Here is an 11,614-nt window from a genome sequence, read left to right as displayed (position 1 = left end):
ATAACCTATAAGGAGCAGTATGATTTAATTATTAATTATTAAAATATTGGCGGAAAAATATGCTCTCGTTTGTCGTTATAATTTTCAATTGAAAGCAACTCAATATTGTAAATAGATTCAAATCGCAAATAGGAAAAGGAAATCATAAATTTAGCTCCTTGGAAAAAATGGTTTGTTCCAAAGCACGTGGTTTTGTTGTCATTATGTCTCAGACGGGAGAGGGATTCCACACCACCCGAGCGATGTGTTTGTGTTGAGTCTTTCTACAACAATAGGCTATCTACTCCTTTAATTATGAGTTTCCGTTTGATTTTTACGAATACAGTTAAAACCCTGTTAATTCCTGTATTTTGTGTCTTTCTAGCTGTTGTTATCAACTTTATAGAAGGTAATTTGTTATCTCGGCTAGCCTACTAACTAGGCCATATGCTTATTGCATAGTATGAGCAGGCATATATGCCTAACTAGTCAGTCGTTTTTCTGCTGGACGACCGACGTACCTTTGCTGTTTGGCTTAGTTAGGCTTAGCCGATAATTATGTCTTGTCTTGTATACGCGTACTGACCAACGCTCCTACTGCTGGAGCCAAACGGTCAGGTGGTAATCCACAATGGCAGGGGCTGTGTGTGTGAATCGAGATGGACCAGTACACCAACCCCTACTCCTATCGAAAGGTGTAGGCCTATTTGGGTTCTGTATACATGAGCCAAATGTGTACACTTGACCTACGGTTTATAGTCCTTATCCAAGAACACTTGTTCCGCCTCCAGAACCATGGGCGAGAGTGCCATTCGAACCAGCGCCGATTGATTCGAACCAGCGCCGATGGCTGTAGGTTGCGGCGCCCGAGCCTTAATTGCTTGGGTCATTCGACTCGAAACTACTATAGGGAAGTTAACTTTCGACAATATGAGAAATGTAGCCTAGGCCTATTGCCAATTGGCTTTTTTTTTAGTAAATCACTTGCTTGGTTTTGTCATTTGTTTCAAAAAAATAATCCTTTCGATGTGTGTGGACCTTGACTAGAGTAAATATTCCAAAAGAAAAAGTGGGTCCAATTCTCACTTGAAGAATAAAATGAATGACTGTTTGAAGTAAATAAAATTGGAATTGTAGTATGGTGGTTAAATAAGTACGTCCACCTTCCAAACCTAGGGGCCTGGGTTCAAATCCTGTCAGTTTTACTAAGCCTCTTAATGCGAGTTTTGTAGAGCATCTTGCCTGTATATTTACATGTCTTGTGAAAGTGAAAGTCCACTATTGGTAATGAACATGTGCCTAAATAATGAATAAATGGTATTTCGTTTTAGATTTTCAGCTACATTTGTTTTATCTACTCCGATAGATATGAAAATTAAAAATAATGTGTTAGGTGTGTACAAAATGCAGTTGAATGATTGATTGATTGAAGGTGAATGATTAATTAAATTTCATTATAATAGACAATCATTTGTTAGTGAATCAAGAATGCTAATAACAAAAGAAAGTAGCAAGTCTATATAATTTTTTTTCTCCTACATTGTATCTATTTATAGTTTACGCAAACCTTCCAAAGTCAGGGATTTCCCTATACTTCAACACTGAAGCTGGGGAGGAGGGATAAAAGAAGGCCAGTGGCCATGACCCCCTGTTAAATTTTTCCCCTTTTTAAATCCAAGCAAGTAAGTAAGTACATTATTTAATTTAACTTTTACATGTCTAGGATAAGAGACCAGTCATGGGATCAAGAGTCAGTGAGAAAAACAACCCTAACTATTTTTACCAAATTTTTTGGAGTAGTCAGTGGTTCCACTATACATTACCATAGTAATATAATGCAGTTATATTTTTTTGCAGATGGATTAAGTGAACACAAAGATCTTGTTATTGCAGTACTTTCTGCTAGGAAGAATTTTGCCCAGCGGGAAGCCCTTAGGAACACTTGGGTAGAATCTGTCAAGTCCAACTCAAGACTCAAAGACAGGTGTGACCAGCTTTGTTTAATATTTAAAAAAAATAGTTTATTCAATTTTTAATAGTCACACAAATATAGTTAATTTTCATTTAAAATACCATCCCCTCTGCCCCTTATTACATGGGCCCCACATTTCCTTTCCCCCAGGCCCTGTGACACCACTGTCCAGCAAGCAAAAATGTCCTGCCCACTAATCAATCTCTGTTTTAATGTTTTTGATACTGATGTGTTATCTTCCAAAAGTCTGTTGGCCTTGGGTATCACCATGCTCAGCTAAATACAATAAGTTTGGTTAAAAGACAGCTCATTATTAAACCAGGTCCAAGAAAAATATTTCTTCAACTTTAATAATTTCTTTTCATGTGAATATTTTTAATTTATTTTCTTTTTAGAGCAACTGTAAATTTTGTAATTGGAGGTGAAGCTTGTCATCTTCATGATGATGATAAAGTTGACAAATATTCATGTGAGGAGTTAAATTTTAATCACAAAAGCAGTAAGTATTTTTCTTTAGATATCTAATAATTTTCAGTTATTCATTCTAATTATCAAGTGCTGACTTTTTTGCTGTTCATTAAAATTAATAAAATAGCTAAATAATAAAATAATAATAGGTAAATTGTGAACCTAATTGAAGTGGAAAGGTATTGTCATTAACGTATTACATAATTTTTGTTTACGTTCACTAAGATCCAAGAAATGAGTTGCTAGCTTTTAAAGAAACAAGTTCAAGTGAATTGATACATTCACTAGAGTACGATAATGTCGGATTTGACTTTAAGGTAAGAAGTTATAGCTTAATACCAACAAGAGCTACCGTTCACGCAGTCCGCACGTTAAACTGAGTTTATATCTATTCAGCGATTAACGCTTTGTTTATGCACCTTTCAGACGAAGCTGTTGACACTATTAGAACATGCTTTTAAATCATGCTGGAATATCCTCCATGATTAAATGCGTACACAGTGGTGCAAATTATATTTTTTCAGCAAAGGTTCATAATAAAAATAAATAAAAAATTAAATAAAAAATAAAATGTCTTAAAATTTAAAAAAATAATTTAAAATTAAATACCAAGACGTGATTCGAACTCAAACCTTTGGTCAGAGCCAGATTAACATAGGGGATTTTGGGGCACAAGCCAGGAAAAATCACAGAAAATCTGGTTTTATGTTTTAGCCATTTAGTAATTAGACCCACCTGCAATTACAGCCCAGGCCCCACAGCCCTTTAATCCAGCCCTGCTTTTGGTTTCCTCATTCCCTTAGAAGGACTGCACCATCCATGTGACGTGTCCTGTTAGTAGAAATGACAGTAATGTACAGTCCTTGCTGAAACCCCTGTTTTGCATTGTGTAGGGGACACCCTGTGGTCAAACATAAAAAAAAAGGCCATGAACGTTTGTTGGAAATAACCTCTAGTTTACGTGCACAAAATTTCCTGCACGTCAGTTCAAAACTGGCGATGCTTTTAAAGTTCTGATAACAACAAGAACAGCAGTGAGGTTCTGGGGTTCGCCTTGCATTAACTCAATTAGTCCTAGTCCAATCTAATCCAGTCCTTTGAGGACCCATCATGGTAGTTGCCAACAGTATCCTCAACAAGTTGTCCATTGTTCCCAGGTAGTTACACTTGCCAGTGGTTAACTTTATGTGTTATTGTTAGCTTTCATAGAGATTGTTTATTCACAGATAAAGATATTTTCATAATTTTGTTTTTATCTGTCATAGTATATAATATTTTATGTCTAATTGATATGTACAGTAATGAGGTTCTTGTTCTTTCTTTGACAGGTTCACCATGATATTGTCATTGTGGTACTTGGTGTGTTAGATAGCTGCATTCAATTCAATCAAAATCCAATTAATGTTAGCCTCTACGATGCCTTACACAAAGTGAGCCCTCTACCATCAATTATAAAATGCAAATCACAGGCAATAATGGAATCAGTATAAATGAATTTTACCAAGAGTTCTAAGAAAGTACAACAAGGTTAAATTGAAGTTTGTACCAGGCAAAATGAGATTCTTTCCTAAAAAAACTAATTATTTTAGACACATTTTTCAGACCACTACAATACAGCCAATCACAGAATTGAGAAACCAGAACCAGAATGTTTTTGCATTTTTGTTTGCACCACAAATTTCAGTGTTCAGTGTGGCGCTGATTTGGGGTTTTTTAAAAGTATTTGTGTAATAGATAGACATATAACCAAGAATGCTACAACTACTGACATGTATTGTACGTGTTCTGCAGAAAGCATGCATTCTTTTATTCAATTGTTCATAAGCACCTGTGTTATATTTACCCTTTGGGCATATTTCTGCTGAATAACGCCAAAAACACATGTATTTTATAAACGGTTAAATTCCTTCGGAACATTTTTCTAGTGAAAAGTGCAGCTAATAAAAACACGGTAACGAGAGCATTGGTAGGTGGGCGGAGCTTATAATGACGGTCACCTACAGATGTTGAAGTTGACCTTACTTCCTGTGAGCTACAGCGCATGCTGTGAAAGACTGTAACAACACCCTGCGAAATATGAACAAATTTTGGTAAGCTTAAAGTATGTCATCCTGTTGGTTTCATTGTTTTCTTTGCCCCAAATTTCTTGTGAACGAATGATCGAACCAACGAAGGGGTCAATTTGGGTCACTGATGGGTCATGACTAACACGGTATTGTATTGCAGCTGAAAAGTGTACCACAAAACATGTTTTCTGAACGCCAACCCTATAACCAATGCATGTTTTTTGAACGCATTCCTAACCATGTTTTTGTTTTTTGGCCCATTTCTGCTGCGGAAAACACACTATTTTTAAAAACACATGTTTTTTGGCTCAGCAGAAAAAGGCCCTTTTTTCAGTTGTTCATGATGACCACCTGTGTTAAATTTACATATTCATGAACCTAGTAGCATAATTGCTTTTGTGTTTTTCTTCAGAATATTCTTGCTAGTGCCAATTTCAGTGTGGATAATCCTGGGATGTTATATGGAAGTTGGCGTTTCAAATACATTGAACAGTTGGTATACCCAAAGGTAAATTTTCCATTAAAAACATAGGTTTTCGGGTGTTTATTATTAATGTTGTTATATTAAAATTTTGTCCCCTTCCCTTTTTTTTTTTTTTGAAGTATATAATAAAAAATCATAAGTTCTATACATTAAATATGGGCAATGCTATTGTTATTGAAGTAGTGTATTTGTACATTATTTTAAAATTTATCTTGTCTCTTATTCCAGGGTTTCGAAGGATCTTTGGTAACTCACAATGGTGGAGGAAATTTATGGCAAGATATTGGCTCACTACATGTGAAGAATGTAGAGCAAGATGAAGGGGTCATTACCATCAAAAAAGTAATTTGCATTCAAAATAATCTGCATTATTTGATTTTTAAGGATAGGCCTCCAGTACCATCTCGAATAAAAACAAAATTAAAATGCAATATTATATTGCTTACTGTATGTTTTATATTTCACTAAGGTATTAAAATTCAATTTAAAATTAGAACATGAAAATATTTCTTTACCTATAAACAGATAAATTAACAATGTTTTCATATCCTTTTCTATAAGAGTCCCCTAAAAGTAAGAAAAAAAAATTGTAATAGTTTAGGGAGACTTTTTATTCCATGTTTCACATACTTTTTTAAAGATTATCGGAGGAGGGCGGAATAAAAATTAAAATAAAATTTTGTTTTCTTACTTAGCAAATAGCTTTGCCAAAATCATCCAGACGGAGGAGAAAATAAAATTAAAATGTTATTCATGAATGTAAAATAGGATGTTTAAATGCTTCAGATTTTTATAATTATGAAGAAAAATACATATCTTATCTTTGGAGACTTCAAGGCAGCGTAGGGTGTAATAAAAATAAAGAAAAACTTTTTTTGGCGGGGGTGCGCTAATTGGCCAAAAATAAAATTTTATTTTTATTCATCAATATTTGCTGTCGGCGTGTTCCCTAAACAAGGTATAAAAAATGCCTTGCCTTATTGTTATTAATAATACTGTATGTATATATTTTTTGTTTTTAGGGATTAAGATTCTTAGATGAGAGTGGTACTAAATCTTTGTTTGAACCGTTGATGGCAGGAAGAGAACAACTAGCAGCCTCCAATATGATATATGTCATTGATGGTAATAAAACCGTAATATTATTGTTTGGAGAGGAAGAGGGAATTAAGATATGTGAGAGGGGTCTAACGATTTTCATTGTTGTCAATAATCAAAGCACTGGAAGGGGTCTTTCTGACTTTTAGAATTACTGGGCTGTCTTTTTCATTCTTCTTAAAATCTAATTTTTCCTAAAATCTAATTTTTCCATTTCTGATCTAACAACAAGTCACAGGATGGGGGACTTGAGCTCTGTTCCCCACTAGTGCTACCAATGCTTGGCAGCCCAAATGTTTTATTTGATCCACTTAAACTTTTAAATATGCATTCAATTTGTAGATTCTAAAGAAGTTCACGCATGGCTATCAGAGAGATCTACGAGGGATGCAGAAAGACTTGCACAAGTGTCGGCTGAATCTGAGTCACTGAAGAAAGAACAACAAACTAACAATGATCTAGTTTTTGTTGATGTAGTAGATGTATACAGTAACATTCCAACCAAGCTTTTAAAGTTTTATAAATGGTAAGTTGTATCATACTCAATATTACAGTAGGACCTCTCTTTGGGACATTCCTATTTATAAGCAGACACCCCTGCAGGCACCCCTTTTTGAATTGTACCTAAATGAAATCTCAATTTTTTGCAGGGTGTCAGGTTCAATGAGGTTTAAATATGTCATGAAGGTTGATGATGATACATTTGTTAATCCTGCTAAATTACTTGAGGTAAGGCAACAGCAGCACATCGAGGACTAGTAAGGGGAATTCCCCAAGCTGTAAAAGGACATTCCCTCAGATATAAGAGCTCATTTGTTTATCATGTTGGTATATGCAATCTGATGCATGTTAGGGTGGACTATGCAAGTCACTATGACCTTAGTAGAGTGACATCTTTAATATTTTAAAATAGCTGTACTGTATATTGATTGGACAGTGCTTAATAACCATCTATTCTATATGTGGGAAACTTTGGAATTGTACTCCGTACATGGTATCATATTTTGTGGCATATGAATACTCTTGAATGTACTTGGTTTGTTTGTAATACAGTGCATAATAACACCAGTTGGTGGGGGTATATTGGTCCATGTGCACTTGTCATAGGGTTGTTGCACATTCCACACTAACTGAAAACTATCTTGGTTTGCAATTTCTTCTTGGAATTAAAGGTATGATATGATAAGCTTTGTACTGTATTGTGATTTAATGTTTACCATGATATTTCCAACATTCGTTTAAGCAAAAAAATGAACAATACATACTCTACACAAATTGGGTGTTGTTCTGTTACAAAAATAATTACATTACTAATTGATTTATCCTTGGTAGTTTCTAGATGAACCTAAACAGGAAACACGGAGTTGGTGGGGACATTTTAGAAGGAATTGGAAGGTAAATGAGTATGGCAAATGGGCAGATATGCAGTACAACTCACTTACGTACCCACCGTTTGCCTGTGGGTCTGGCAACATTTTGTCTTCAGATTTGGTACGCTGGATTGCAAAGAATACTGGGTAAATTCACTTTTTCTTTCAATTGCTCTAAAGCTCTGTCCAGACCATCAAATTTGTTGATAAAAAAAACTGTTGTATGCCCATATATAGTCATGATGTGCCTATATATGGTCATGATGTGCTGTCAACATGACCATATTGAGGCATATCACATGTTTTTGTCAAATAAAATTTGAGTGTCACATGTCATATCATAGTCAGTGGCAGCACCTGACATCAAGTCCACACCCATAATGAGGCCGATGTTAGCAAACCTTACGGCAGCTCTATATGCTCAGACATGTCACTCTCACACTGTAGAATTGCTTTTTCAAAGCAGGTTTTAGCAACAGTTTCATGGATGGGGCGGTATAGCGGGGAGGTAAAGGGTTCCTGACGTGGGGTCTCTAGTCCCTGCTGGTGCTGTCACTGGTCATGATGCTTCCTTAATTTTCAGGTAGGATTTTACAAAACCCTAAGCTGTCTACAGGGGTTCACCCAACTCTATTACTCTGTGTGCCTGTGTCACACAGTCCTGTCAGTCAGTGAGATGTGTCTGTAATGTAATGCTGTTACATCCCTGCTTAAGCCTAGCAAAGTATACACATATGGGTCACGATAAATGGAATGTTGTAAGATCACCTCAATGGACCTTTCAGAAGTGTGAATTAACTTCCCAACTGACCAATCAATAGGGCCAGGAATATGCATGTCCTACAAACACAGGTGTAGTCCTCAAATGTGTGCGCGTGCATACAATATCAAAGGGGCGGGGCTTAGTTGCAAAGTCCATTCTTTCAAAGTGATGTAGACCCAACATGGACCCTAGAAATGGAATAATGCAAGATATCTGCACATCCTTTACAAAGTATTGTGCCCACCACCATTGGTCCTGGGATAAAAACAAGCGAGTTCCACTCAGAAACTGGCAAATTATAACCACACTGCATCATTCCATTACCCGATTTGAAATTTCAATATGAATAATCATAATCAGTCCCTTTTTTTTTCTTTCAGGTACTTGCATTGCTACCAAGGAGAGGATATTTCAGTAGGAATTTGGTTGGCTGCAGTCCAACCTCATTACATGCATGACTCTAATTTTATTTGTGATGATATATGTGAACAGGAAATGATTCTGTCCGCACAAAACTCTCCTAAAGATATTCAAAATATGTGGGATAATCTATTAAACTGTGCTGACCCATGTGGTTGTAACAATTGATCACATTAAAACCTTTAAATATGAAGGTCTGTTTAGTATGTGGCAAGGTCTCAGCGGTGGATGGGGTGCTAAGTTGTCGGACAGAGGGCCTGACAAGTTGCAGAGGAGGCAGCAGGATTCTGGACCAAAACACCAGTGGGAGTTCAGGAGTTCTTGGCACAGAAAATCTAAGCAATTTTGACCATTTTAAGCTGTGTTGTGAAACATGGAGTGTACTATGGCCATAGAAGTTTTTAGTAAAGGGGAAAAGTTGTTGTGGCCGATGAGAAGGCTTGGTTTGCCTACATATCTAAGCATGTTTCAGTGTGTTGGACAACATACTTAAATAATTCAAAAGATTGATCAATATGAACAAAATGATTGACTTAAAATTAATGGAGTGAGTATGAATATACAACTTTGCAAATAGAAGTGTGGAGTTAAATACAGTACCTGTAATACACACATCTTTCATAAAAAATCTAAAACATATGATAAATAATAATAATAATAATTGATTTAAGTAAAGTAGCAAAATACACAAATCAGACTCAATGGAATAATTTATTCAATTAAAATGTCACACAAGTTAAGAATAAAGTGTTAATACATGCTATACCTGTCCAGACTATCAAATTTCATTTGACAATAAACTGTTGTATGCCCATATATAGTCATGGTGTGCTTATATGGTCATGATGTGATTTCAACATGACCATATTTAGGCATGTTGCATGTTATTGTCCAATCAAATTTGATAGTCTGGACAGGGATTTAGACTAAATCCACTCATTCAGTTCTGAGAGCCATAAAACTTCATGCCAAAACCAAGGCAACTATTTACAATACATTATTACAATGTGGTATACCACTACATTAGTTATGCAAAACACTGGCTACCATCATTATTACTAGTACACGATTTAAAGGGGTAGTCCAAAGCTTTGATAGAATTGTTTAGTTGAGCGCATACTTATCATGCTGTAGTGCTGAAAATACTAACATCCTGAGCTCTTCATTCTGTGATTGGTTGTAATATAATAAGCTTGTAGACTTGTCTATAATTAGGACAGACTCACTCTTGTAATTTTACTTGAAGTATTAAAAGTCTCTTGAAAGTGCCTGGAAAAGTTTTGGACAATCTTTTACACACAGTTTGGAACTTGTCAATTTAATTCACCCCATGTTTTAAGCATTCCATAGTTTCTAGATCATTATTATTTTAAAAATGTTTTAACAGATTTTATTAGTGTATGTTTGACAATCCTTGTTGACACAATTAAAAATCCTAATTTAATTAAACCCCGACTAATTATTTCTTATAGTTTCTAGATAATAGATAATTATCATTTTTCTTTAAATTGAAAGTATTATAATAGTCAATTGTGAACCTATTATTTTCATTTAAACTTGTTGAATTGGGTGTATTACTTTTGTATGGCAACATAATTTTATTTGCACTGTGTTTTTTAATGTTTTATATATACCTTCTCCATGTTTAGTTTTACCATAGAATTGATAGATGTATTTGTTATAGCCAATCACATGTCAGGCTCTAATTAAGGTACTGTACCACACATACTAAAACTTAGCATGTGATTGATAATAAAGGTTGGTTTCCATACAATCGCTACACGCTATGGCTGACAGCTTTCTGTGATGCTGATTGGTCGGACAATTCAGGGAGCCTTCCCGATTGCATCCCGAATACTACCCGGTACAACGATTGCCCTGAAAACACTTTAGCGACAGTGTAGAGATTTTAAGGAAACCAGCTTAACAGTGGCAGCTTAAAATTCTTGCCTTCCAATCCCTTTAGTCAATTCCTTGAATTTTTTCTCACAACCAAAACAACTCCACTTGCTAGTGTAATATTGAGGCTTAATCCTAGTGTAAGCAGAGCATCTTGTGTGTACTGTATGTTTGCCACATACAAAAGTGATTAAAGAGTTGGCTATTGGCATACCCTTGGTCCTTGCATAACAAATTATTTAACTGCAGTATTATACAAATAGAGGTAATAACTAGTTCTCCTGTTCTTTGTTGTTGGATCTTTTTCTTAAGATTCTATTGTACTCATTCAGCTCACAGGCATGTTGGCTATACAAAGAAAGAGGAAGATATTAAGAATCTCTCTTTAGGCAAGACTTTTTAATACCTCGTTTTGCGAAGATAGAGGAGAGCGGTAAAAAATATAAATAAAATTTTGTTTTTTAATTTATCAAATAGTTTTACCAAAAACATCCAGACGGAGGAAAAAATATAAATAAAATGTTATTGGCGAATGTAAACAGTGTACAGTAATTGGATGGTTAAATGCTTTAAACATATATAATTAGGAATAATGTCCTATTTTTGGAGATTTCAAGGCAACGGCGGGCATAATAAAAATAGAAAAACTTCTATATTTTTGAGGTGTGCTAAATGGCCAAAAATTAAATTAATTTTTTATTTGAAATCATTATTGGCGGGTGGTCGGGTTCGCCAAATAAGGTATAAAAAATGTCTCACCGTATATAACACAAATGCAATTATTTAGTAAAAAATCTGTTGTTTCCTAAGTCTGAGCAAGGTAATTCAACAAAAGGACGCACATCTCGGGACATCAAAGGTTATAACTCTGGCATCGACATTCTAGGCGCACGTGCGTCCCTACAATCTTACCGTCACAAAAACCATATGAACCAGACCATAAACCGTCAGCGTACGTGACGAATTACCCAGGCGCGTGTTAGTTGCCATGATAATCGCGTGTCGTGCGGTGATTACAAAGGCCTAATGATATTTTGCACTAACATTAGACTGAAATATATTCTTCATTTCAACATTAATTTTACCAAAATTGTG

At 35.3% G+C, this 11,614-nt stretch overlaps 2 protein-coding genes across 3 annotated transcripts in view; one reads left to right on the top strand and one right to left on the bottom strand.

The window, feature by feature from the left end:
- The first annotated feature begins 220 nt into the window (after nucleotides 1–220).
- LOC117107401 (UDP-GalNAc:beta-1,3-N-acetylgalactosaminyltransferase 2-like) lies at nucleotides 221–10,098 on the top strand. The gene is made up of 12 exons (XM_033249072.1): nucleotides 221–388; nucleotides 1,837–1,963; nucleotides 2,347–2,450; nucleotides 2,645–2,736; nucleotides 3,748–3,849; nucleotides 4,898–4,993; nucleotides 5,198–5,311; nucleotides 5,992–6,094; nucleotides 6,410–6,593; nucleotides 6,718–6,796; nucleotides 7,400–7,584; nucleotides 8,581–10,098. Exons 1-12 carry the CDS (start codon nucleotides 295–297, stop codon nucleotides 8,786–8,788), a joined length of 1,488 nt encoding a protein of 495 aa, XP_033104963.1. The 5' UTR covers nucleotides 221–294; the 3' UTR covers nucleotides 8,789–10,098.
- Nucleotides 10,099–10,109: 11 nt separating this feature from the next.
- LOC117107399 overlaps nucleotides 10,110–11,614 on the bottom strand; it is an 8,492-nt gene continuing 6,987 nt past the window's right edge. For both annotated transcript variants that reach the window (XM_033249070.1, XM_033249071.1), the window contains exon 8: nucleotides 10,110–10,867. In XM_033249070.1, the coding sequence (XP_033104961.1) occupies nucleotides 10,792–10,867 (76 nt within the window). In that variant the 3' untranslated portion in view covers nucleotides 10,110–10,791. The remainder of the gene's footprint in view (nucleotides 10,868–11,614) is intronic.

This window comes from Anneissia japonica, unplaced genomic scaffold (genome assembly GCF_011630105.1).
Source record: "Anneissia japonica isolate Jap-2015-1 unplaced genomic scaffold, ASM1163010v1 scaffold9668_len1562885_cov226, whole genome shotgun sequence".
NCBI lineage: Eukaryota > Metazoa > Echinodermata > Crinoidea > Comatulida > Comatulidae > Anneissia > Anneissia japonica.
This window is presented reverse-complemented; position numbering and strand designations above follow the sequence as displayed.

Bases quoted from the DNA above. Each gene is read 5' to 3' on its own strand.
- LOC117107401 (XM_033249072.1), top strand. From the start codon at position 295: ATGAGTTTCCGTTTGATTTTTACGAATACAGTTAAAACCCTGTTAATT. The intron at 3,850-4,897 runs GTGAGCCCTCTA...GTTTTTCTTCAG, and splicing joins TCTACGATGCCTTACACAAA to AATATTCTTGCTAGTGCCAA. The intron at 6,095-6,409 runs GTAATAAAACCG...TTCAATTTGTAG, and splicing joins TATGATATATGTCATTGATG to ATTCTAAAGAAGTTCACGCA.